Source organism: Montipora capricornis, chromosome 8 (genome assembly GCF_036669925.1).
Source record: "Montipora capricornis isolate CH-2021 chromosome 8, ASM3666992v2, whole genome shotgun sequence".
Lineage (NCBI taxonomy): Eukaryota > Metazoa > Cnidaria > Anthozoa > Scleractinia > Acroporidae > Montipora > Montipora capricornis.
The window spans coordinates 43134865-43162364 of NC_090890.1; the positions used below are offsets into that span (position 1 = coordinate 43134865).

The 27500-nt window shown below is 41.4% G+C and overlaps 2 protein-coding genes across 3 annotated transcripts in view; both read left to right on the forward strand.

The window, feature by feature from the left end:
- Positions 1 to 670, forward strand: part of LOC138059434 (TGF-beta-activated kinase 1 and MAP3K7-binding protein 1-like) — a 16849-nt gene extending 16179 nt beyond the window's left edge. For both annotated transcript variants that reach the window (XM_068905034.1, XM_068905033.1), the window contains exon 7: positions 1 to 670. This exon is cut by the window's left edge and continues 277 nt beyond it. In XM_068905034.1, the coding sequence (XP_068761135.1) occupies positions 1 to 187 (187 nt within the window). In that variant the 3' untranslated portion in view covers positions 188 to 670.
- Positions 671 to 4368: 3698 nt separating this feature from the next.
- Positions 4369 to 27500, forward strand: part of LOC138059461 (myosin-10-like) — a 41480-nt gene continuing 18348 nt past the window's right edge. Inside the window, exons 1-17 of the mRNA XM_068905079.1 lie at positions 4369 to 4885; positions 5063 to 5219; positions 8548 to 8575; positions 10137 to 10284; positions 10711 to 10803; positions 11526 to 11589; positions 13425 to 13523; positions 14270 to 14370; positions 15378 to 15420; positions 15520 to 15615; positions 16249 to 16367; positions 16776 to 17015; positions 17372 to 17455; positions 19257 to 19421; positions 20228 to 20345; positions 27201 to 27295; positions 27403 to 27486. Coding sequence (XP_068761180.1) covers positions 4562 to 4885; positions 5063 to 5219; positions 8548 to 8575; positions 10137 to 10284; positions 10711 to 10803; positions 11526 to 11589; positions 13425 to 13523; positions 14270 to 14370; positions 15378 to 15420; positions 15520 to 15615; positions 16249 to 16367; positions 16776 to 17015; positions 17372 to 17455; positions 19257 to 19421; positions 20228 to 20345; positions 27201 to 27295; positions 27403 to 27486 — 2058 coding nt within the window. The 5' untranslated portion in view covers positions 4369 to 4561. The remainder of the gene's footprint in view (positions 4886 to 5062; positions 5220 to 8547; positions 8576 to 10136; positions 10285 to 10710; positions 10804 to 11525; positions 11590 to 13424; positions 13524 to 14269; positions 14371 to 15377; positions 15421 to 15519; positions 15616 to 16248; positions 16368 to 16775; positions 17016 to 17371; positions 17456 to 19256; positions 19422 to 20227; positions 20346 to 27200; positions 27296 to 27402; positions 27487 to 27500) is intronic.

A 27500-nucleotide genomic window follows, 5' to 3' on the forward strand; every position in this document is an offset into this window, starting at 1 on the left:
TGGAAAACAGGAGACAACCCCAGGAGGAGTGGAAGTTGGTCAGACCGAGGGCGACGGGAAGAAGCATGGTGAAGATGTTAGAGTCGAGCCGTATGTGAATTTCGCGGACTTCTTTCGGCAGGTAGCGGAGTTTGGAGAAGACCATGTGTACGGATGGGACAAAAATACGGCCGAGACAGCTGCTTAAATGATTACAGACGAAATTGAGGAAAAATGCGAATACATAATAACGTTTGAAATCATCAGCATGCAGTTTCTGTAAGGAAATGTTCAACTCACTCTGAAAACGCCACAAGAGACAATGTGTTTTTAGCCAGTCTTGATTACAATACTTGCCCCATTATTGAAGATTAGTTTGTAATCTCTTACCAGCTTTTCGAGTCGGGTTGGACACGAACTGCATCCAGCTAGCCACAGAACAGTGGAAGATGGCGAGGACGTGTTATTTTACAAGCAATCAAGTTAGAACTGAGATTTTTTATTCCAATTTGCATTGTCTCCAAGGAAACGTTCAACGCACTCTGACTTATGTAAATAGAGCCTATTCTCTCCCACGATGAGCGGCCATGATTTTCAACTCCAAAAAAAGGAAAATTGGGGAGGTTTTCCTTGCAACCTTTTGGATTGCAACACACTCAGGTGTGAAGCTTAATAAATGTAACTTAGAAAGGTATGATTAGTCTCGTTCCTATTTATATTCTTGACTCGTACGCAAGGATGGGAGTGCAGCTTGAACTGTGAGCCTGAGTGTTTAATGCCGTCCGAGTATCGTTACAAAGCTCAGATAAGATACTAGTTACAAAGTAAACATAAAGTAAGAACCACTCAGGCTAAAGCATGTGCAACGGCCTGATACGCAAACCCAAAAACCCAGTGGGAAAATAGGAACGTATTCCCCAACCAAATGCAGGCGCACTAACCTCTGGGGGCTAGAGGTAATATAAGATTTCCAGACATACAAAGTGATCTAAAATAAAATTTGAAAGTTCGAGAGCTGAGATGAATACATTACATCCTGACAAACCTTATATATCTAAATAACAATAGACTAATTCAATGCCATAGCGGCACCCGTGCATTTCATGCCAACAGGAAAATATTTACGTTCTTTGTCGCTATCACTTACAGTTCAGCTCCGCCGAATGTAAATACATTTTCTTATCTTAAAGGCCCATCTTCAACCGACAGGCTTTTCCACCGTTTGTTTTTGTTATAGAAATTCGCGTTCCAAATTGTAGCGATCTAATTGGATGAATTTCATACATATAATGTTCCGCGACACGCAGTGCCTATCGCTTAAATGTGGGCCTTTAACAAACCGTCACTGTCCCGTCCCCCGGGAGAAATGCGCAGGTACAAAAGGGTAATACCACGGCCATGTCCCCGATACTCGCCCACTACGTCCCGGAGGTGGGGGTAAAGGGGCGGGGGGCGTGGTTTCAATTGAGTAGTGCATGAGGCTAGAGAAAAATCAGAATCAGGTTTGGATTAGTTTTGGTTGCTATACGTGGATATCAATTGACTTATTATAAAAAGGTAAATGATGTAAAGAACTGTGTTGGGTTAAGCACGTTCGTCGTTGGACGTAGTGTAGTGGTGAAAACATAGGGCTACAGATACGTAGGGTCCAAATTCGAGTACTTTCAGTCCATTTTGGGGGTTGATAGCTGCTTGGTGACATGAGGTTAAACTAGTTAAACTCAACCTGAGACCGGATTTGGCCGACAACACATATGGTTCGTATGCCCTTCTTTTTCTCTTTGCACTCTAATCAAGCGTTTATTGACACTAATCTTTTTTGTTTTGAGAAAGTGGCGATTTTAGAACCAAAAACTGATCAACGTATTTTCCGTTAGCCGATCAGAATACACGAAGGCCGGCGCTGAGGGTGGAAAAACACGTGCAAATTGTTCTCTTTTTTCCCGAGTTTCACGGAGTTTGCTGCTTGCTTTCTACATAAGAAGATGTTTGTGGAAAAAAAGTACCCCAAAATCATTTTCCGGTATGCCAAAGGTGGAAAAATTAGGTTTCATGGTTATAGATAGTTCATAACTGACTCCTTGCCGCAGTTTTCTTCATGAACTCACTTGACTCCCTCCTGACCGACAAAACAGCTTCATCGAAACTCTCAAAATTTGGCGGGAAAGGATTTTCATTTTATATGGCGTCTTTTTCTACAAACAATGTTTAAAAAGACGCCTTGTTTTGTTCTTGCTCTTTAGTAGCTAAATACTTGAAAACATCGCTTTCACTAAAATTGCAAAATTCCTCTCCTTTTCAATACCAGTTTCAGCATTTCGGACTCCTTCAATTTCACTACAGCCTGTTTCGTTGTTATGAGGTCTCATCAATCAGTAGTCCATTGTTTAAAAGGTTACTTAAGCCAAGCCGACCACAACACCGGGAAAAACGCATGTTGAAAGATGGTGGCATTGAAAGCTGACGGTTGTGGACCTGCTATGTAATGTGCGGGATCTTTAACGTGCCATAGAGTTTATGAACAAGGGTTCTGAAACGGGGCATACGCGCGGTTTATAGTCCTTATCTGAGAAGTCTAATCATTTGCGGATGTAATTACAAAGGCAGAACTTTCTTCAGTTTCAGTTATTTTTAGGACGGTGCCTACTATTGTTATTGCGCATACTTTCTGCGCATCTCGAGATATTCGGATTTCCTATTGCTGGTGCTTATTAATACAGGACAGGAGCCCATCTAGGGATATTTTTGCGCGGTTCAAAACTATGCGTAGAAAGCAGAACTTAGCAAGTGATCTTGGTATCCAAAAAGAAAATTGGGGGTAACCACGCATTTTTCAGAGATAATTGAGCTACAATTTGGAAAAGAACGCCATACATTGCTTTGTATTTTAAAACTTTTTACAAATATTGTTGATTAATTATCTTCGAAAAATGCGTGGTTACCCCCAATTTTCTTTTTGGATTTCAATAACACTTGTTAAGATCTGCTTTTCCCGCATATTCAGTAAACCGCGAGAAAATACCTTTGAATTAGTAGGCACCTCCCTTCGACCTCCCGCATGGCAGCCCGGTGAAGCCACCGGTGCGCGTTTGCTGATTGGCTGATTTGGTGCTAGAGATCGCTCAGCTACCGGAAGTCAAGCGTGGCGTGAAACCCAAGGCCAAGGCGAATCTCAATATGTTTGATACTTTGACGTTGCTGAATGACTCGTCAAGGGCATTTTTCCACACTCTCGCCCAATCCCGCCCCTCCCCTGTCAGCTAAGATGTCTAATCATCGAGTGAACTATCTCGAAAAAATATTTAAGAGACTTAACTCAAGATCGCTACTCACTTACAACTGTTATTAACAACAAGCGAGAGATGTGGGCCAAACCCTAACTTCTTGACATTCAAAATACCTCCAGTGGCCAGACTGATTGAAAAAAAGATATTTTCATTATAGATCAGCCAGGTATGTGTTTTAGTTTTCCTGAAAACGATACCTCTTTTTTTTTAAGCGTGCTGAATTTTTGTAGGGATAATCCCTTTTTCAAGTGACGCGCCAAGCGCAAAAACTCACGCCATATGGTGATCCTTTTCTTCCTCTACAGAATATATACCTCGGTAGTATTTATATAACATTTTTTAAGGATAACGGAGTTCCTTTTGTCTTTGTTTTGTTGTTGTGTATGACGACAGCATTGATTTAACCAAACGAAGCACATCGGAGGTTTTGTTTGTGTGACGATGACCTCACGTACGATCACTTCGGAATTGCCTTAAATGGTAGCAAAAATTTTCTGTTCTTTCGCCATACAGGAAAACCCGCAAGTGACACCTCAAGACGGGTTGGAATTTTACATGAATATTGAACCAAAAATTTCTTTCGTGACCGGAATGTTTGCCCAAAGAAAGTGAAATATTTCACATTCTTGTTAAAGATAACACAATACCCACGAATCATTGGCAACTTTTTATTTACTTTGGAAATTGCTTTAAAGAAGTGCTAGATTTCAAGCAAGGTTTCTGTTTTGTCAAAGTTTGCCGTCGATTTACACGATGTCCGTTTTCTGAAAAAGATCGACATATTAAAAATAATTTTGCAGAGGTGTGTCTTGAGAGGAAGCTAAGCTCCGATGATCATTGTATCAAGTCATATCGAGACGTAACGTAACCACTGCTATCCGCAAATAAACGCTCAGCTGGAGCCTTTACAAGGCTTAAAATATTTCCTGTTTGTTTTGTCATTCATCTTTTTGTTGTTGAAAAAGTTAGGTTTATGTTTAAAGGAGCTTGGGAAAACAGAAGTAATGTGTTAAATACTTTATTTTCCTTCACGCAAGGTAACGAAACGTTGCATGACAATTCCGCCAATCAGGAAAGACTTATGACGTCATGTCACGGGGGTGAGGCTCATTGTAGGTTTCATCAGCGAGAGTTCTTGGTGAACTCTTGTGGAAATATTTGCAACTGTGATAACCTTTTCTTTATTTCCCCTACTGGAGACCGGTTTGGAAAGCAGCATTTCATCTGCTTCGAAAAAAAAAAGTGGTTAGTGTGGTTGGCTGAGCGCTGCTCGCATTGAAAGGCAAGCATCAAACATGGAGAATGAGATGAAGTACTTGGCCGTAGATCGGGCAACCATTGCTGATCCGGCGGCCCAAGCAAAGTGGACAGCAAGAAAGTTAGTATGGATCCCAGACGACGAACATGGGTTTGTTGCAGCCAGTTTGAAAGAAGACAAAAAAGACCAGGCCGTTGTTGAGTTGGAGGGTGGAAAGCGAAAAACAGTGAACAAAGATGATATCCAAAAAATGAACCCACCCAAATTTGAGAAAGTGGAAGACATGGCCGACTTAACCTGTTTGAACGAAGCTAGTGTACTCCACAACCTAAAGGATAGATACTTCTCCGGGTTGATCTACGTAAGTGATTTGTTATTCTTAACGGGGCTGTGTTGGGTGTTAATGTTATTCGGGAGTTTGCATCGCGTCTGAATTCTGTCACCGGAAGTTAGGTATAGAAACCATTGCAGCATTCATCCACTGAAAATGTGATCGGTGAAGTTGTTATTTCTAATAATGGTCTGATTATTTCCACAGACATATTCAGGCCTTTTCTGTGTAGTCGTCAACCCTTACAAACGCTTGCCCATTTACACCGATAAAGTTGTGGATTTATACCGCGGCAAGAAACGACATGAAGTACCTCCACATATCTACGCTATTACGGACACTGCTTATCGTAGCATGCTTCAAGGTTGGTTGTCTCTGTGTATCCAATCCCATTTTTCTGTGGTTAATAAGAAGAGCACTCTCTTTTAATAAACGTGCTTGTGAGCTCGTTCATCAATTCCATGCAAACAGCGCTCCAAATTGAAAATATTGGCTAATCTTTCTTTGCACCGTTTAGAAGTCACGAATTCGCCTGGTTTTTATCTCTTAATTTAAACTTTTAATATCTTTCAGGTTTGCCTTAAGTCGTTATCGATAATTGCATAGTTTTTGCAGCATGCAGCTAAAAGCCGAGTTTATTTTCAGCAAAGGAAATCCTTGTTCTATTGCCTCCCAAACACACCTTTAATAATTCCCCTTTTTGTCCCTTAAAATGTTGTACATGTAGATTATTTGCTCTTCTTATAAAGCAGTCCATTTATTATGGACCTTTTTATGGCATTCATATCCCGCAGTTGTGTTAGTTTTTGCCTCCTCCCCTTGTTAATAAATATGTGTTTACTTTTCTTGGCGATTGGTTTACTTCTGCTTTCTACCGTAAGAACGTGTTCTTCATGAAATTTGTTTTGCGTGTGCAATTCAGATGTGACTCGAAAAGTACATGTTAGGTTTACACGATGTCATTTTCACGTAATGACCAATATTAACTTGGAATTGAAATCGACCAGAGCATACTAAACACTGGGTCATGCTATTATGAGCAACACGGGACCAAAGCGAAAACAACGAAGTGCATTAATCTTGAATTGCCACTTGTTGTGGGTATTTGAAACAAATTATTGTGAAAAGCTACTCTGCTTTATAAAACATTCTTAATTCAAAATCCCTTGAGATTCATTCCTTTGATTTAAGATCACTCTTTCCTGAAAAGAGAAAGATACAAAACATTTGACTTAAAAATAATATTATCAAACTCTGAAAATCAAGTCTGATCATTGTTTTTTTAATATTTCCTCTTGAATGCATTTTACTGAAAATTAATGCGACAAGAATTTTCATCACTGGGTTCTTAAATTACCAGACAATATTTAAGGCTTAAGAAACACCATAAACAGAATCTTGACAAAAATTTATAAGTTAAACACAATCTAACATTGGCACCTTACATTTCATGAGTAAAAAGGGATAATTACCCGAGAGATTGGATAAATTTCAGATACATAGTTAATTTAAATAAGGTGTCAGTAGGCTAAATGAAGTGATTTTGGGGTCTTGGATCATTGGTTTTGGAAAACAAAAAGTGAACATGTTATTGATATTTACTCAACTTAGTTTTGTATTAGCTATTCGACTGTTTAGTTGCCCAAGTTAAGAGTATTCCTTAATCTTGCTTTAAAGGGCAGTTTAACTGTTTTAAGTCAACTGGTTGAGTGTCTTTCATTAACACTCCCAAATTATGAGAAAGAAGATCTCAAATGAAATAAGCAGGATGAGCCATATTATCCATATTCATAAGAAATTGTTGGCAATTTTTGTAAAACCCAATTGATGTCCAAACTTCAAAATAAAAGGAAATGTTTTTATGTTTTAATTCATTGGGGTGAAAAATTACAGGTGATTAGATGATTTGTGTTTATGAAACTTAGCAATATTTTCTAGTGTCCACTGATACAAAGATATAATAATATTATGTATAATTATTTATGTTGAAAAGTGGTAAAATAGTGTGACATTACACCAAGCCTGCTGCCGAACGGGCGCCCGGGCGCCTGGGGCGCTTATGTTACTTGCCTGGGCGACCAAGTTTCTGTGCAAGGCACCCAAACGGGTGCCTAAAAAGCTTTCAGAACATGGGTCATTTCCACTTAACATCCACATAAATTTTGTTGCTATTAAGTTGACTCTAAAATAATAAAACTATTAATAGATTTGCTAAAATCAGAGTGCGGTAGATTTTCACAAAGTAGCGACAAAGAAACAAATTATCATTCAACTGCGAAGGTTTGCAGCCATTTTATAACATTATGGCAGTTGGAGACTGGGTCGAACATGTGATTTGCCAAATATGGAATACCACAATTATGGGCTGTTTGTTGTGTCTTCCACATGTTCGGTTTTCGTCTTTGCTTGCTTGTTTGTTGATTTGGAATTTTGAGGGCTTTTTTTTTCCTGGGAGTCGGATGAGTGACGATTGGCAATATATCTTAGTTACCTGCTGTCGACCCCATGAGCTGGATTTTCGATCGATGCGGACAGTTAATTTTGGCGAGAATTTGCTAATAAAAGAAAACAATTAATAAATCTGGAATATTTGTGTTTTCATTGATACAAATGTGATTGTTAAATTTTCCAAGATATGCAAGGTTCTTACTGCATGCACAGGGAATGGTGCCGATTAAAGTAGCACAGAAAAGATTGTAAACTTAAGTATATACATTTCATGCCGTCAAAGGTGTGGAACATTGTCAATACTACAAAATCCGAAAGATAAATAATTCTAAGTTGAAATTAACCAACTATTTTTTCTTGTAATGGAGTCATGATTCTCGTTAACCCTTTCATTCCTGTGGGGTTCCCCATTGACGAGTAAAATCGTCTGGCATTAGACAGAGTAAAATCTATAAGTCTCAGTGGCCCTTACAGGAGTGAAAGGGTATTAAACATCCAGATGGTTTGTTGATTTACTTGGTTTGCATAATGTGTCTTCAAATTAGTTTCGCAGCTGTTTTTTCGTAAAATTCAGAACAAATTAATATTTTTTGTTTGGTACTTCTTGAATAAGGCATGCCTGCATATGGGTGATAAAAAATAAAATCAGAGAGTGAAAACAGCTTGGTCAGTGAGGTCATGGAATTTCTCTTTTCAATTGCGTGTACAAATAGCCTATAGGATAGGGACAAACAAAAGAAGATTAGCACATCACCATCCTGGTCTCCAAAATATGTTGAGTGCAAAAAGTAGTTTTATATGATAACGTGTACATGTGTAATTAATTAATTAATTAATTATTAATCTGTAATTAATTCTGGGCTCCTAAAATTGTGGCTTGGGCTCCCAACTTTTATTTTTGGAAGCCCAAAGGGCTCCCAAAAATTCCCTTAGGCAGCAGCCTTGTACACCTTCTAAATTTTTCAGGAAATTAAGTCCACATTCTCTGTTTGTAGATCATTGACTTTTGGCATTGTGTTGTTTCTGGTGATTTGGTCCTTTTGTTTTTAATTACTTTTGTCTGTAAGTCAACCTAAAAGCAGTGGTACATGTATTGTAAAATGTGGCCATCACAGCCATTCATATTGTAGAAAGTACATTTGTACTAGTAGTTAATTGACCTTCTCTCCAATTACTTGGTTTGTTGATTCATTCATTCATTCATTTATTCATTAATCAATATCTTATGTATATTTCTGTTGCAGATCGTGAAAACCAGTCAATTCTTTGCACGTGAGTCAATTCATTCACTGATAGTCTTGTTACCCTGTAAAAAGATTACCGTTAGTCCATTGGTGATTAAGGAAAATGCTTTAATGTTTTGTTGCTTTAAAACTCTTGACAAAAATTCAGTCAGTTAAGCAGATCATTCAGTTTTTAAAAATTGTTTGAAATCTGCATGCTTGATGCTCTTAAGACTTGCCATAAGTCGACCTCATGAGAATCGCAGGAGAAAATATTTTGGTGAGCGAAGAGTGATTTTTGGATGCGAAGCAGATGAGTGAGCGACGAAGTCGTGATAGGTCAACTTGTGTGGCTTGCAAGGTTTTCATTTGCATTTGGCGTCCTAAAGGAGATGACATCATTCGCAAGTTCTGCAATTGAATGGCGCAATCCGATGAAAACAATCAAACATGTTTGTTTACTTTGTGCTAAAGTTATCAGAAACAAAGATAAAATAAACCGAAAGCTCACTTCAATCTCGAGTCGCCGCTTGGAAAGGAGATCTCCGGTGACTTTTTGGACCAACACTTTGTGCAGTAATTGTGCTCACAGAAACGAAACACTAGTTCGGAAGATAACAAAGTAAGGGAAAGCTTCGAATCATCAAGACAGTTAATTGATTTCACTCATGAAAGATCAGGTAGATTTCAGATGTAGGAGATGTGCTAGACCGGAATTAAACATGCTAGATCGGGAATAGAAGTAGAGATAAAACTTTATGAAACTTACCATTTCGCAATGCACACATTTTAAAATATTTTGTTTGAGTCAGCGGAAAATGTGTTGATATTAGTTGAGAACGGCCTTGGGACTTCCAGACACCAGTTTATACTTAAGATTTGAAATGTCCCCTAACTGTTGTTTTGAACAATTGTCTCCTACATATGATGCTCTAATGCCACGACAATTGAGGCTGAAGACCAGATCTTTCATGAGTGAAGACCACAGCATTGCAATCCTCTCCAAGTAAACAATCAAAAGTGTATGGGGCTAGCTCAAATGTCAGACTTTTCCAGCTCTGGTTGGAGCAGACACAAACACATCTCTTCAAGACAGATATGCTTGAAATGTTTTCCTCTGATAGTTGTGCAATTCAGAATATTCTGTAGCTTCATCCATCACTTGTATTGAAAGTCACTTACTGAGTATGGAATATTTTGATTGACAACTCTTTCCCCTGGGGTCCGCAAGGACTACTCTGATTGGTCTAGCTCAGGGACCTGTTTTTAAGTCGCTAGAATTGACGCCAATCAAGTATGAAAATTCCTTTGTCCCATGTGCCATCTACATGAGACCAAGGGCTTTTGAAAGTCTAGATGCTCTTGTGAGTAATCAGGAAGTTTAAAAAATAGTCTTATCATTTTTGCCAACCAAAATCTATTCTTTCATTGAATGGAAGAGTACATGTAAAGGCCAGAGGCTAGAAGTTTACTTTGGTTTTTATTGGCGTGACACTGTTTGTGACCAAATTTGGTTATCTTTCACTAGTTTACGAGTTAATCAGAAAATTTGCCAAAGTTTTAGGTACTGCCAGATCCCTTTTAAATTGTTGCTATTGTTTTTTTCAAAGTGGAGAGTCTGGTGCAGGTAAGACAGAAAACACAAAGAAAGTGATTCAGTACTTGGCATCTGTGGCTGGACACTCCCACTCAAAGAAAGAACAGACACCAAGGAAAACCTCAACAGTTAGTGCAAAGGTTGGCGTGACCCATGGGCAGGTAATTAGATCTTTCTTCCTTTTATTATATCAACTGCTGTCTAGAAAATTTGACCTTCTTTGCAAAGTAAATTAATTCCCTTGGATGAAAGTGCCCAGTTTGCTGGGGAAATATATGTTGAAATTGCACTGTAGATTAGGTTTATAATCGCACTGTAGCAAAGGTTTACAATTTGATTAAGAAGCCATGAGAGAGAGGAAACCCTCTTATTCCATCAATTACATATAGCCTATCTTTGTCTCATGTATCGCTTCAACTCTCTAGTTTTTGTCTGAGGAAGCATTAATTTGGTGAGGCAGGACATTTTGGATACTTGCTTTTGCGATGCTTTAATGTGGTTGTTTGCATAGATAATGATAATTAAAATTATAATAATAAATATTATTAACATTTGTAATGTAAAAATGAATGCTTTCTTCTCTGTAGGTGGAATTGGAACGACAACTTTTGGCTGCTAATCCTGTCTTGGAAGCTTTTGGAAATGCCAAGACTGTGAAAAATGACAATTCTTCGCGTTTTGTAAGTATTTTGTTTATTCCATTTGATTAGTCTGAAATATTACATGATCATGTATTGAGGGATACATGAAGGAAAATAATCAGGCTGTGAACCAGCTGGATGTGGACAGTGATAAGGAACAGGAAAATACGAGTCTCCTATGGGGCAAAGGACTGCTAAAACAAGTCATTGGGTTTACAGAACAGATTTGAATGTGGAATTTTGTCCTTGGAGAAGAGGATAACTGATTAAATAAATCAAATGAAACCTGCATGCCCGACTTTTTAAAGCTCATTTCTTGGCATTGGTAGTCCATTCCTAATTATTCCTTATTACGTAGGACCTGTTCTATTAATTTCATCATTCTGATGACAACTAGTGGACTATTAATATTTTCTTGTTTTCACTTCCACAAAAAGTCATTGGGTTTACAGAACAAATTTGAATGTGGAATTTTGTCCTTGGAGAAGAGGATAACTGATTAAATAAATTAAATGAAACCTGCATGCCCGACTTTTTAAGGCTCATTTCTTGGCATTGGTAGTCCATTCCTAATTATTCCTTATTACATAGGACCTGTTTTATTAATTTCATCATTTTGATGACAACTAGTGGACTATTGTTACTTTCTTGTTTTCACTTCCACAAAAATTTCAGATTTTGCTAATAATATTATACTTGCCTGTATTTAATATTTTACTTCTATTATCTTCCGTAACCCTTGTAATTTCTTGTTTTCACAGGGAAAGTTCATCAGAATCAATTTTGATGCCTCAGGATTTATTTCTGGTGCCAACATTGAATCTTGTATCCTTTGTAACTTATTGTTTTGGAAATCAAAGAGGGAAGCCAAAAAAATTAAGCAGAAAGGGATGGGGAAACAATGAACACCAGTTGGCTTTTTTCATGATACCAACCCGTTAATTTCCCATAATTTGGGAGGCCATCATACCAAGCTGCAACAAGGAAGTCTCATCATGCTGAGATAAAAAAAAGTAAAGAAAGGCTGGCTTGAAGTGAATGTTTATGTTGTGGTTTAAATTTTCTTGGTTTGAATAATTTGTTTGCACCAGTTTACATTTTTCAAATTGGTATGAAATTTTCAAACCAGTTTAAAGTTTTTAAATGGTTTTTTTTTTTAAGAAAAGGGATTTTCCTTTTTAGGGGGGTGTAGTTGAAAAACAGAGCCTTGGCTTTTTAGGGGGTCTCTAAAAGAACGAGAGAAAAGAAGGCATTTTTCTTTGCATTCCTTTTCTCCCTTCTACTTCTCCTGCCCCTCCCTGATCTTCACCAGTGCACGTATCCTTCCCCACCCTTCCCCCCGAGGGAGGGCTGGGGTTGGGAGCAAAAAGCTTTGACCAGAGCACAAGCAATACAACGTGCGGGATATGAGTTGACCTCCACAGGAATGCTGTACAATAACTGTGGCCCTGAGAAAATACCTTAAGCCTGCCCCCACATATCATTAGCAACAGAGACCGCTGGCCATTATTATCTCAAGTTTAAGCTTGCCTAAATTTCATTTACTCTCATTTTATTAATTAACATTTTATTATTTGTCCCAGGCCACGCTCATTCCATACTTTGATTTAGCCACGTGTGGTAAATCTAGCAGTGATAAAATGATCGAGTCATACCAACGCAATTGTGTAAATAAAAACGATTTCTATGATCAAATAAAGGAATTGAAAAGCTGCCTAAAGGCAAAAGACTCACAAAATTAATCGTTATTTAGAAGATGATGTTCAAAGGGCCCCTAGCACGCGAAATGTCAGCTTTCAAATTGCTTTACTGGTCAATTTACCATATCAACTCAGTTGGAAAACCCTTTTTTAAATTTCAATTCTCCACCGACACAGCACCATAGCTTCTTTACAAATTAAAGTACTTTATCAGGAGCTACGTGTGAAAGAGTGCTTTACTTAATCACTAAAATTTACTGTTCACATGCAGTTGTCTTTGATAGCATCAGATGTAACAATCCATCATAATAATCTTAAAATGATTTCTCTAGTTTATTTTATGCTTACTACATGTATATAAAGAGTTCTAATTAACTGCAGAAAGATGTCCAAATAATTATGTTAAAATAGGGGGTGTTAAAAAAAAGGAACTGGTTTGAAAAATTTCAAACCAAAAACAAAATTAAACCACAACATATAATTATGTTTGAAGTGTGGTTTATAGACAAATCGATTCCTGAACCAGCGAAAACCGGCCAGTCAGTATTTTACTCTGTCTAATGCCAGACAATTTTACTCGTCAGTGGGGAACCCCCAGGAGTCAATGGGTTAAGTAATTGACTCTCAATAGACATCTGAAAAATTCATTTGGCTACAGTAGGATTCGAACCCATGACCTCTTCTGAACCCATGACCTCTTCTGTGCCTGTGCAATGCTTTACCAGTTATCGAGCTATGAAGGCACTTAGTTGAGAGCAGGTCAATTTTTGTTCAGCTGAAGTGCTAGGATCACTTCTCTCAAAGCCTTACTTCAAAGTTGAAAAATTTCAATGCTTCTGTCATTCTTAAAGTTTGATGAGTTAACTTCAACTTTCCTGGAAGTTACTTCTGAATAAATGAAATTTTTAGTCTGAATGATATTACCTTAAAGAACCGCTTCGCCCCTTAACTTGGTACAAGACCTTCTTGAAAAATCTCGTGCTGTGCGTCAAGCACCGAATGAAAGATGCTTTCACATTTTCTACCAAGTTCTGAATGGTTTGGACAAGCAAAGTAAAGGTAAGCTATTCACGTTTAGGTAAAATAGTATCACTGTTCTTGATTTGTTTGTTCTCTCGATGGGCAAAAGGAATTCACAAGGTTTTAATTTTGATTTGGTAACACAAAAACATGAGTGAAAGTAAACTCACTTGTACTTCTTGGTTTATAAGGGGAGAAAAAAATCCCAAGGGTGTCTTGTTGGCACAGTAGACACTGCCCTACCCCCCAGACTATCATCAAGGCTGCTGCCAAACAGTTGCCCGGCCACCTGGGGTGCCTTATTTGTGACCACAGGTGACCAAATTTCCGAACAAGTTCCCGAATGGGCGCCTAACTTATTACTAAGTGATTCATCCTCACTTTAGTGTAAATTTGATCCCAGCTGGGGCTTAAATGATGAAAAACGTGATATGATTGGAGAGAATGGCAGCTAAGCAAATTCCACAAATGAATGACTCGTTAACTTGTAAATGTGTTCAATATTGCTAAGGGCGTTAACAGGCGCTGGGTTAATTAATTAATTCTGGGCTCTTGAAAAAATGATTCAGGCTACTAACTTTTAATGTTGGGAGCCCGAACCCAGAAAATTTTCTTAGGCAGCAGCCTTGAATACATGTTTGATTCCTGCACCTTGGTTCCAGACCATACTGCAACAATTTTCTATTTGAACGGTCTGGTTCCCCTCACCCTTAGAGCCAAGATTCCTTTAGTATCTGTAGTCTGTGATGTGTGATAAAATAAAGCCATGCTTTTAAATATTTCAGCTGAGATGTTATTCCAGGATCCAAGCTCCTACACTTACTTGACCAATGGCAACTTGCCAGTGAGTGGCTGGGATGATTCTTCTGATCTACAAGATTCCTTGGTGAGTAAGACTAACATCCTATGTGTGGTGGATTATTTGTGAACTCGTAAGGGAAATGGAGGGTCTGTAAATTAAACTGTGATAAAAAAAGTTTCAGGGAAATCTTGAGGATGTCCTTCATCTTCTGCTACCAGCCTTCACCAGTCTAAAATTTATAATCTCCTCAGGGTTTGAAACAAAAAAAGAATCCAGTCGCAGTTTTGTGACAGGATACGAAAATTTAGTTGCAATTTTGCAAATTTTAGTTGCAAAGTCATCATGCTGTGCTACATGTATGTTGCCAGCTGTTTGATAAAAAAAAATATATAAGCCCACATTATATATGTATGTGAAGAAACCACTGAAAATGGCAAACGAGCTAAGGAATGGAGTTGTGCATGTATTAACATCAGAGCTAAATTATGCAACAGTTGTGGGGATATCTTCAGATTGAAAGAAAATTCATGGCGAGAAACAATTTTTTCATTTCTTTATTTATTTTGCCAAAAGTAGTGGCAAAGTGGCAACTGCTAACCCTTTTGTTTTGTACGAGCAAAGGTGAAAAGTACGTGTAGTTTCAAATTTGCAACTTCTCCAGGTATTTTAGTCGCAAAGGAAAAAAATTCAGTCACAAAGGCAACTGTGTTGGTCGCAATTGCCAGCCCAGCACTTGACCCTTAGTGCACTTACCTAGTGAGTTGTTGCAGTTGTCTCATGATACATATAGTTCCTTAATTAATTAATAATCTCTGACATGCACTTCTTAGTTATTTTGACAAGTGCATGAAACTAAGCAAGGAACTCATAATTACTCAGTTGAAGTGCCATGAGTCAGACTGTTGGTATTTATTACATAGTAACATTAAAGGATTCAAGACATGACATGATTACTTGAGATTAAAGGAATTTTGTGGTGGATTTAAGGCCCTGCATACAAGGTCTGAGCCACTAAAGCAAACAGTGATGTGATAACTTGTTGTGTCAACGTCAAAAAGTATTATTTTTAAAACACAACTCTTGCATTTTAGGGTTGCATGAGGGATATGGGGATACCAGAAGAGGATATTAATGGTGAGTCATTGATTCAGGTTAACCAGTGGGCTACTGGTTTCTTTCATTTGATGATCACTTGACACGAAATAACCGTTGTGTTTGAATTTTTGTTCGTAGCTCTCTTTCGAGTGGTCTCTGCAGTTCTGCAGTTTGGAAACATGGTATTCAAACAAGAGAGAAGCAGTGAACAAGCCATCATGCCAAGCAATGAAGGTTATACTTAAAACATTCTGAGTTCACAGAAAAGTTAACTTACAGTATGATACAAGTGTGGTTTGTAACTGTCTTGAATCAATGAAATCTTAACTTCATGAAGAAGATTGTTGGAGGTGATAATAGTTTTGAGAAGAAATGTTTTTGATGTCAAGTCAGTCACAAATACAGTACCAGACAGACATAACCTAACAGGGAATGCTAGACAAAACACGTCCAATGGTGTTCTTTGGAGTGTTCTCTTGGCGTTCAAGTTTTAAAAATGGAATCCTGGCTGTCACCTTCAGGGAATGCAAAAGGCAATACGTTTCCTGATTCTGCCTGGGAATGTGTTACTCCTGTTACTTTGTATACACTTGTAGATAATCGCAGATTGTCTAGAACAACTTTTTTTCAGTCTCTCTCACATAAAGCAAGACAATGCATGGTAAATTTGCACTGTCTCGGAAATACTGTTAGCGAAACCAGCAAGGCGTTGCCTTGGCTTTCCTTTTGTGTTCCCCTTGTCTTCCATTTGTTCCCTGGTTTTCTGGCAATGTGTTCCCTAATAGGTTACTTTGTCTGGTACTGTAACTACAGCATAGTCACCATGGTTGTTCCTCTCAGTTATTCACTGAATGCTTTTTTCCACAGTTGCCCAAAAGGTTTGCCATTTGCTTGGCATCCCTGTTACTGAATTCTCAAAGGCTGTCTTAAGACCACGAGTCAAGGTTGGCCGTGACTATGTGCAGAAAGCTCAAACAAAAGCACAGGTAATCTCAACTGGTGGGGTCTAAACCTTGGTATATTTTAGCTTCTGTGAGTTAATGGTACTGACAGTAATACATTTGCAGCTCTCACTGAGTTATAGGCCAACTACAAGTCTTGGCTTGTGACTTTGGTTTCACTACTTTATGCCCCTTTTTTAAAGCATATGCCATGGCAAGATGCTAACACATAACATACTTTCTGAGTAGAAGTTTATTTAGATACATGTATGTTTTTTTCTCTTGATAACTGACATGCAAGAAAAGCACAATCATAAATTGGTCATGCTGTCTTATTTTACCTCCCAAATTGGCAATAATAGTGCATGGGGAATCTTTGGCATGTAGTTACTCTCTGTGTTCAATCAGAAATATTGTTATTCTCCTGACAAATGTTTATTTTTTTTCCCACAGGCAGAGTTTGCCATTGAAGCTGTATCCAAATCTCTATATGAGAGAATGTTTAAGTGGATTGTTATGAGAATCAACAAATCTCTTGACAGAACAAAACGGGAAGGAGCATCCTTCATTGGAATTCTGGATATTGCTGGATTTGAAATCTTTCAGATGAATTCTTTTGAGCAGCTCTGCATCAATTACACCAATGAAAAATTGCAACAGCTCTTCAATCACACAATGTTCATTTTGGAACAGGTACCCTGCCAAATGATTTTTGCTGTAGTTGCAGCGTTGTCCTTAAGAGTAATAATGTATGATGTGAATGCCCTGGGATAGGTCCAAAATCCTAAATAAGTGCCTTCCCTGATGAGTGCATTCCCTTAAATGAGCAGTAAGGGCAGGTATTTGCAATGAATAACCTAAGATGCCAAGATAAACTGGTTGGAGTGTGGTGTTTTAAGTGAGAAGTAAATTCACGTCCTGTTTCATATTGGGTCCTGAGGGGTTTTTGGTTGAATATTCTGGTAATGATGCTTGTGTGTACAGGCAATTTATTGTTAACTGTACATTCAAGTTAAGACTGGTGATCTATTCCTTTTCCACATTTCCAGGAAGAGTATAGGAAGGAGGGTATCGAATGGAAATTCATTGACTTTGGTTTGGATTTGCAGCCCTGCATTGATCTTCTTGAAAAGGTAAGTGCACCACTTAGGCAGATACGTGTGGTCATATGTGTTAGTTGTTGCATGTTGCCTTTGATGCTACCATTTGCATCCATCCTTGAAGCGTGACAAATTTTGCGCCAAGTTTTACTTTTCATACGTTAATGTTTTGTCTGGTTGTGTGTCACTTTTGGCAAATGAAACGTTGGCAGTTACATCATGAAATTGACAATGTTTTTGGTGGCATACCAGCATGTTTTGTTCACATGCTCTTGAAGTTTTCAAGTTTTCTGAGAGATCAGATATTTGTATGAATCTGCCTTGAAGAGTTGTAAACATCTATCTCCCGTGAGTTTCCAAAGACACGATATACATGTGTATGAAGTTTGGTATACTTTACCAAAATGACGTAGGCAAGCATGTTGTGTTAGATGATGATTCCATCTGCTTCAGAATTGAGAATTTGTGAATGAAATAAACATTTATATAAATGTTATAGATAAAATAAATGAAAGAAATGTTATCGATGAAAGGTAGAAGTGATGGACAATTTAAGCATTATTGTCACTTACAAACGCCTGAAAAATTGATGTGGCTTCAAGGGGAGTCGAACTAATAATAATAATAATGATGATAATAATAATAATGATAATAAATAATAATAATAATAATAATAATGATGATGATGATGATGATGATGATAATAACAACTTTATTCATTTAATTCAATGAACGGGAAGGATACCAGAGGTTATCCCTATCGAGGGTATCTGCCTGCAGCCTGCATTTTGATGAGGGAGGAAAACCGGAGCACCAAGAGAAAAACCCTCGAGTCAGATTGAGATAGACTGAAATTCATCCCACCATACAACCTGAGGCCAGGGTTGAAGCCGGGTCACAGAGGTGGGAGGCACGGTTGATAACTGCTAAACCACCCTGCCTTCCCAGACTTGCCTCATGACCTCTGTGATGCTGATGCAATGCTGCACCAACTGAGTTATGAAGCCATTCAGTCAGGGGCAGGTCGATTTGTTGGTCTCCTGTGTTCCGGTTTTAACAAGGACCTTAGGAACGAGGACACTTGGTGTTGGATGACGAAATTGGGGGTGCATTTCTGGATGAAAGTGGACTTATAATGGTCAATTTGCTTCTGCTACCAAGAACATCATTTAAAATCATTTTGCTGGTATATCTGACTTTTGGATTAAACTGTCATGCGATACAGTAAACACCTGCATATAAGAACCAGTGGATTAAGAACATCAGGCTGAAATTTGGCCAATAAAGCACCATATAAATAAGAACAAAGACAGCCTGATAAATAAAACATGTTCTTAATATAAAGGGAAATGGCATTAGAATAAGGAAAAAGTACAGTACAGTAAGTGATCAAAGTAATTATGGTGTTCAGGACCATTACAAACTTTGAAATCTATTTTAAACAGGCTTGTATTGTATGTCAAGTAAACCTCTAGTAATGTACAATTTAAGAACACTTCCAGGCTGATTTCTTACTAAGCACCCCTTAAATAAGAACACGATCAGCCTGAAACCTGAAATCAGTGTTCTTATATAAATTATGAAGTGATCATTCTGTAATCTGGATGCAAAGTATGGTTAACATTTGGGTTGTGTCTTTTATTTCATTGTACAGGAACATGCATTTGACTAAAATACTGCATCTCTGTTTGCTGTTGAGCCATGAATTATAAACACACCCATGATTCTTATTTGAGTACTTGATCTATTGTTTGCACAAAGGGGGCTGTTAAGTGCTTGACTGGAACAAAATTGAATTAAACTTGTAGTGACTGAGGTAATTGTTGTCTTTCAGCCCATGGGTTTGATGGCTCTTCTCGATGAAGAATGTTGGTTTCCCAAAGCTACAGATAAGTCATTTGTGGACAAAGTCATCAAAGAGCACAGTAAACATCCAAAGTTCAAGATCCCAGAGTTCCGATCAGAGGCCCATTTCTCAGTTATTCACTATGCTGGAAGGGTAAGCTAAACATGCTTCAATGTATTTTAATTGCGAAAGTCCCATGAAAGTAAGCGTAACCGAATACATTTGTAATGGTGCATTTTGTTATCTGAATTGGGTCATTCAATACCCTGAGACAACTTCGGTCATAAATAATTGTTGTAACACTTCGCTAGAACAGCAAATGAAGCTCATCAAAGCTATGAATAATGTACCCCTCCCCCTCCTCCCTCCCTAAAATGTTGCATTTACCAGTTGGTTTTTGCACTCGAACCCATAAACATCAACATTGAAGGGGAAGAGGGGGCAAATTGCCCTCTGTGTTACAACATTTGTGACAGAGACTGTAGGTTATTTATGTAGGCTCTGATAAAAAATGTGACCCACTAGTCTGTGGGCTCTACAAAGTCACGTGCATACAAATTTTCAAATTCGTAGGTGCTCCCCCTCTGTAGCTCCCTGGGAATTCTAGTAATTCAATAAGTAGAGCATCCAATTGGTATTACAGAGGCCATAGGTTTCAATCTTGCCTTGGACTCTGATTTTTCAGTTGTCCTTTCAGCTGTCGCCAAGCAACTAACTACCTTCCCATTATTTAACCTTGTAATGTAACTCTTGTGGGTGATGGTTTCATTTATATGTATAAAAAAGTGATAATCTGGTTGACTGGTTATGGGTGAATGGACAACTGGAAGGGAAATCTGAGTCCCTGGCAGGAATTGCAGTATGTGTGGACACTCTTAACACTGAACACCCTGTGAGCTGGGTAGTTTATCTACATTCTTCAAACATACACCATGTTTCTCCCTCCTTTGTTAATTTAGGTTGATTACAATGCTGTGCAGTGGCTGACTAAGAATATGGATCCACTAAATGACAACATCATAGCTCTATTACAGAATTCCTCTGATCCTTTTGTTGGTCAGCTCTGGAAAGATTTGGGTATGTTTTGTTTGCATTTGCAAAACCATTATCCTTGAAACAGTGTTTTTTTCTCGCATTCTGTCATGATCACAATTATTTTGAGTTAACTTATCAACCACAATTAGTAATAAAATAATTATAACTATATGTTCCTTCTCATAACCTACAGATGCCCTTCATTTGATCACTTATTTCAATATTTGTAATAATGACATTCTTTTCTTGAAGGGACACAGTCAGCTATTGCACTGAACACCATTTTTTATTCAAGTTACTTTAAATAATCACGTAGGAGGATTAAAAGCATAAGATGAAACAGGTTTTCAGTTAGACTTTAAATGTAACGAAAACCCAAGAGGATTGAAACAGATTTCAAGCAGGAAAAGTCCACACCGAATTTGATAACTTCGTGTTGAGGTAGATACTCTTCAAACCAATGACCAGGGAAGTGCAGTACAAACGCTGACTCAGTGTCCCTTAAATGATTATAAGTCCATCTACTTTCCACCAATTAGATCACAACCCATGTTCTCCTTAATTTTTGGCATGGTAGCCTGCCTTATTTATCAACATAAAAGAGCAAGGAGAAGTGATGAATTTATTAAATATAGTTTAATAAAATTTAACATAGTTAACGACTAGGAGCTAGTCTGGTCAGTAGTGTTTTGCAGGCGGTTGTTAGTGTCTTGGCCGTCTGGTAGCGTTGTTCAGCGTTTTGGTGCGTTCTGTAGCGTTTGTTATAGTTACATGGTTCACGACCGGGAGCTAGTCCGGTCAGTAGCGTTTTGCAGGCGTTTGTTAGCGTTGTTATGCGTTTTTGTAGCGTTTGCAGCACTCTTTAGGTTGGGGGAGCCCTGGGGCTGACATGGTTCAGCGGTATTCCTGCGTAGTGCATGCGTTGTCCAATGTGCTTGCAGCGTGTTTGTTGCTCTGTTGGCGTGGCGTTGTGAGTCGGTTTAGGAGTTTAGTGGTTCTCGGCGTTCTTCTTCTCGCTTCGTTGGCTATCTCGGTCGCTGTCCAGGTTGAAATAGAAGTTCTTTGATCTTTGACCGTCTCCATCTCGTCTTCACCGCTGTGTTGTGGTTCGTCTTACCTTCTCTTGTACCAGTTCCGATAGTCGGCTCGTCGCTCAGATAGCGTGGCGTTTCTTTGGCGGGCTTAGTGTAGCGGTTCCCAGTTGTGGTCAACAAAGGAAAACAACAATAGAGAAAACACAAGGATTTCTTCCGTCATCGACCGTGGTTTCCTCGCCCTCTGTCGTGTCTGTTGGTTTGTCTTTACTCGCTCATCGCTCTTTCGTGCCTCGGACCATCGTGTGCTCCGATACGTTTATTTTGGCGGGCTTAGTGTAGCGGTTCCCAGTTGTGGTCAACAAAGGAATAAATTCTAAGGATTTCGTCAGTCATCGACCAGGGTTTTTTCTTCGGCGGCTGTCGTGTTTATTGGTTTGTCTTTCCTTCACTCGTCGCTCTTTCGTCCCTGGACCGTAGTGTGCTCGCCGATCCGTTAGCGTGGCCAAAGGATTTCGTCCTTCATCGCCCGCGGTTTTTTCTCGCTCTCTGTCGTGTTTGTTGGTTCGTTTTTTCACTTCTTTTTCGTGGTCGCCTCTAACTCGCTCGTCGCTGGTTGGTGTTCGATCATACATCATGCCGAACCCACCTCGTTCAACCAACAATAGCTTGTCCGCTGGACTTCGTTCGGAGGACATACCTCTCTTGTCCCCCGCGCCGATGGTGGTTTCTACGGCTCCCTCTGGCCCCGTGGCGCCTTTGGCCGTCGATTCGATCGCCGAGGCTGTTGTTCGCGCGCTTGGAAGCACCCTTCCGACTATCATCTCTTCAATTCAAGGGAGCGCCCCCTCGCCATTACCCCCTTCCGTCCTTGGCACTTCTGTTGGCGTCACTCCATCTAGCTCCTCTGGATCGACTGCTGTTTCTTGTGATGTCAATGTCTCGTCTATGGCTTTTGGGGCGTCATCAGGTACGTTTACTTTGCCGGCCTTCATTCCTACCTTTTCTCCTGTGTCGGCCATCACTGACTCAAGCTCGGCCCGCTTCATGGCCCCCATTACCTCTCCATTCGCGAGTCCCAGTGTATCCGGCAGCCTGCCAAGTTTTGGTAACTCTGGATCAGTGCCTACGTCTGAGAAGGCTTTCATTGTTGGTCCTGGTCATGCACCAGTCCCGGCAAAATTGGCCAAGAAGATCATCGAGGGCCAGTTCGTGGAGTTGGCGGATCTACTTACAGTCAATCTCCGAGCTGGGGATCAGGAACCACAGACCTTCCTGGAGGGTAAACTCCTGGTGTCCAACGTAAAACGCAGGCAGGTTGAAATCAAGGATATTCTTACTTGGACTGAGGCCTTCACGATTTTCCAGCTGGTCCTGTGTGCCTCTCACCCCCTGCGTTGGTTAGACTTGACCAGATATAAGCTGCTCATTATTCAAACAGCCCGCCAATATCCAGGTCTGGCTTGGCTTGAATACGATCTGGCCTTCAGAAGGGATGCCGCTGCCTCGGGCCTTACGGATTGGTCCAAAATGAATTTGGATCTGTATAGTTTTCATTTGCGTTTGCCAGCATCGTCCTCACTGCAACCAAGGCCGTCTTCCCTTTCCGGGTTTCCTCAGTCTTCCTCAGACAGCCCAGACTCCCACCGACGCACACCATTCTGCCATTCCTGGAATGAAGGGAAATGCCGGTGGCTATTTGGGAAGTGCAAGTTCCGCCACAACTGCAGCAATTGCGAGGGAGAGCATACCAAGGCTAACTGCCCCTTTCCCCGCTCAGCTGGATTTCGTTCCCGTTCCCGCTCCCCCTCCCCTGGAGGGAGCAGGGGACAGTACTGAGGGGCGAGGTTCGCCCAGTGTTGTGTTTGTACATAGTTTGAATGATGTGATTGCGTTGCCTCGCCAGCTGAATGGATTGCCTCAGTTGGCAAAGTTGTTTTGTCCTGTTCCAGTTTCAGTTCCAGTCTCAGTTCCCGTTTCTGTTCCAGTTAAGCCCAGCGTTCCAGTTGTCTCTTTTGCCCCGTTATCTCCGGTGTCTCAGGTCACACCATTACAGTTGGATCAATTTCAAGCCGAATTATGCCACCATCCCAACAAGTCAGCTGTGGCATTTGTGACTTCTGGCATACGGGATGGATTTCGGATAGGCTTTGACCCATCCTTGGTGTCCCTCAAATCTGCATCTTCAAACATGCGTAGCTCTGCTGAGCACCCATCAGTGATTGACTCCTACTTGCAAGCTGAAGTCTCTTCTGGCAGGGTGGCAGGTCCTTTTCCAGTGCCCCCGCTTCCGTCATTGCAAATAAGTCGTTTCGGGGTGATCCCCAAAACTAATCAGCCTGGGAAGTGGCGTCTCATTTTAGACCTATCATCCCCAGAGGGGCAAAGCGTCAATGACGGCATCCCTAAGCCCCCGTTTACAGTTCAGTATGTTTCAGTGGATGCTTTCATTGATGGCATAATGTCTCTGGGTCGAGGAACGTTAATGGCCAAGTTCGACGTGGCCAGTGCATATCGGAATGTGGCTATCCACCCAGACGATCGCCCCCTTCTTGGCATGAAGTGGCGTGGGCAATATTTTGTGGATTTGGTGCTCCCTTTTGGGCTGCGTTCAGCACCATTTATTTTCACCGCCATTGCAGACCTGGTTGAATGGATCCTGGTTCACAATTATGAGGTTACATTTCTCCGTCATTACTTGGACGATTTCCTCACTTTGGGCCCACCGGCGTCCCCTGTGTGCCACAACAACCTTCAAACCTGCGTTCGTCTGTGTACAAAACTTGGCCTTCCCCTTCATCCAGATAAGTTGGAGGGACCCGCGACTCGTCTTACAATCCTTGGGATTGAACTTGACTCCGAGAACCTTCAGGCTCGCCTTCCGACTGACAAGAGAGATAGGATTGTTTCACTGTTAGATGAGTGGTCGGCAAAACGTTTTTGTAAACGTCGCGAGCTGGAATCCCTGATTGGCCATCTCCATCACGCCTGCAAGGTCGCCCCACAGGGTAGGACATTCCTTCGCCGGATGATCGACTTGCTTTGTGCCTTTCGCCGTGATGATCACCCCATTAGGCTTAACCAGGAATTTCGGCGGGATTTAACCTGGTGGCGGGAACTGTTCCAAACTTGGGATGGCCTCAGTTTTTTCTGCATGCCCACATGGGCACCTCTCCCGGACTTCCAGGTCTCATCGGATGCAGCGGGCTCTTTGGGCTATGGAGCTATTTTTAAAACCCACTGGTTTGCTGGTGCCTGGTCAGCTGCACAAAGTTCCTCATCTATAGCGTACAAGGAGCTCTTCTCAGCTCTTCCCAGCTCTTCCTCTTCCCAGAGGAGCTCTGCATGCCCACATGGGCACCTCTCCCGGACTTCCAGGTCTCATCGGATGCAGCGGGCTCTTTGGGCTATGGAGCTATTTTTAAAACCCACTGGTTTGCTGGTGCCTGGTCAGCTGCACAAAGTTCCTCATCTATAGCGTACAAGGAGCTCTTCCCAGCTCTTCCTCTTCCCAGAGGAGCTCTGCATGCCCACATGGGCACCTCTCCCGGACTTCCAGGTCTCATCGGATGCAGCGGGCTCTTTGGGCTATGGAGCTATTTTTAAAACCCACTGGTTTGCTGGTGCCTGGTCAGCTGCACAAAGTTCCTCATCTATAGCGTACAAGGAGCTCTTCCCAATTGTAGTGGCAGCCTATCTGTGGGGCTGTCAGTGGGTATCTCGGCGGGTCGAGTTCTTTTGTGACAACGAGTCTGTGGTGGCTGTACTTAAGTCTGGCACCTCGCGGGACAAAAACCTAATGGTGTTGCTGCGTTATTTGACTATGCTGGCCATCCATCATTCCTTCTCATTTACAGCTTCATCTGTTCGAGGCAAAGCTAATCCAGTTGCTGATGCACTCTCTTGATTCCAATTTAAGCGGTTCAGACGCCTGGAGCCACAGGCCGACCCAACCCCGTCTCCTATTCCTGCTTCCCTTCTGGCAGCGCTTCAGATGCCTTGACTCAGAAGTGTCGGTTCTTACTTACCCAAGGTCTTGCACCTTCCACTCGACGAGTGTACCGATCCGCCCAACGTCGATTTACAGACTTTTGCCGCCAGGATGGTCGTGCAAACCAGGATGGCTCCATCCCCCCAGCCACTGAGGAGACTCTCATGCGCTTTGCTTCCTTCCTGGCCGACAACCTGAACCATTCCTCCATCAAGGTCTATCTATCAGCAGTGCGCTCCCTTCACATTGACCATGGCCTTCCCGACCCGCTAGTCAACTGTCTTCGTTTGCAGCGTCTGCTAAGGGGTATTAAGCGAGTTCAAGGTCCAGTGTCACCCAGGCGCCTACCTATCACCGTTGATCATCTGAAGGTCATTCAGTGCTCTTTGGACCTGTCTACTAGAGACCATGTGATGTTGTGGGCTGCGTGCTGCTTGGCATTTTTTGGGTTTTTGCGTGCGGGCGAATTCACGGTCAACACGGCCTTTGATCCTCACACCCATATGACTGTTAGCGACCTGCAAGCGGACTCCTTGGTGAATCCCTCTTGTTTCAAAGTCCGGATCAAGTGTTCCAAGACAGACCCCTTCCGTGCGGGTTGTGATATCTACTTGGGGCGTGGCTCAGGCTCTGTGTGCCCCATAACAGCGTTGGGCACGTACTTGTCTCTGCGTGGGTCTTCTCCAGGGCCCCTGTTCTTGTTTAGTGATGGTCGTCCTCTAACCCGGCAGCAGCTATCATCCTTTTTGCAGTCTACCCTACATGGGGCTGGGTACTCCGGCGCCTACTCCGGCCATAGTTTCCGGATTGGGGCGGCGACCACTGCAGCGGCACGTGGTGTTCCGGATCACCTGATCAAAACCTTGGGGCGTTGGTCGAGCGAGGCATACCAGATCTATATCAGAACTCCATTTAGTTCCATTGTCCGTGTTTCCTCCCAGTTGGTGGCGTAACAGGTAGTGGATTACTCTGGTTACCAGCGGGGGTGGGTGCCTCAGGTTTGGGCTATCGGGGGCTTAGGCCTAGTTGCCCCGAGCCCCCTTGCTCCGGGTTCTTCTTACCCGGAGATCCCTTCGGCATGGCGCGGGGGGCTCGTGGCTTGGTTGCGGGTTGGGCAGGCCAGTCGGGTGTTCTAGCGCCTTGGGGATGTGACTGCGGTTGCAGCCCCCAGGCTTCCTGGGCACCTACCCTCCACTGGCGACGTGGGCGTTAAATATAGTTAAATAAAATTTAACATAGTTAACGACTAGGAGCTAGTCTGGTCAGTAGTGTTTTGCAGGCGGTTGTTAGTGTCTTGGCCGTCTGGTAGCGTTGTTCAGCGTTTTGGTGCGTTCTGTAGCGTTTGTTATAGTTACATGGTTCACGACCGGGAGCTAGTCCGGTCAGTAGCGTTTTGCAGGCGTTTGTTAGCGTTGTTATGCGTTTTTGTAGCGTTTGCAGCACTCTTTAGGTTGGGGGAGCCCTGGGGCTGACATGGTTCAGCGGTATTCCTGCGTAGTGCATGCGTTGTCCAATGTGCTTGCAGCGTGTTTGTTGCTCTGTTGGCGTGGCGTTGTGAGTCGGTTTAGGAGTTTAGTGGTTCTCGGCGTTCCCTCCCTCTCCCCCCCTTTCTTTTTTTTTTTTGTGCTCTTTTTTTTTGTGTGTTATTATTATTATTATTATTATTATTCCACTGAGCTATCTGGCTCAAGTGTGACGGGTGCCTTAGGGGGGCCTGGCGCGGGGGGCTCGTGGCTTGGTTGCGGGTTGGGCAGGCCAGTTGGGTGTTCTAGCGCCTTGGGGATGTGACTGCGGTTGCAGCCCCCAGGCTTCCTGGGCACCTACCCTCCACTGGCGACGTGGGCGTTAATAAATTTTTTTTGTCTTCAACAGAAAATGTTGTTAGCATGAATGCAACACAGAGTGAGACACCATTTGGAAGCAAAGTGCGCAAGGGAATGTTCCGCACAGTGAGCCAGTTGTATAAGGTAAAGATTGGAAGAAAATATTTTGCAGCTTGTTTGCAATATTTGTTTTGTTCCTTTTTCAAGTTTCTCATTTTGGTCACTTGCTGATGGTATATTTTATTTAAAAGGAACAACTAAACAAACTCATGGTGGTGTTACATAACACCAACCCAAACTTTGTACGATGCATCATTCCCAACCATGAGAAACGAGTAAGTACCAAGTG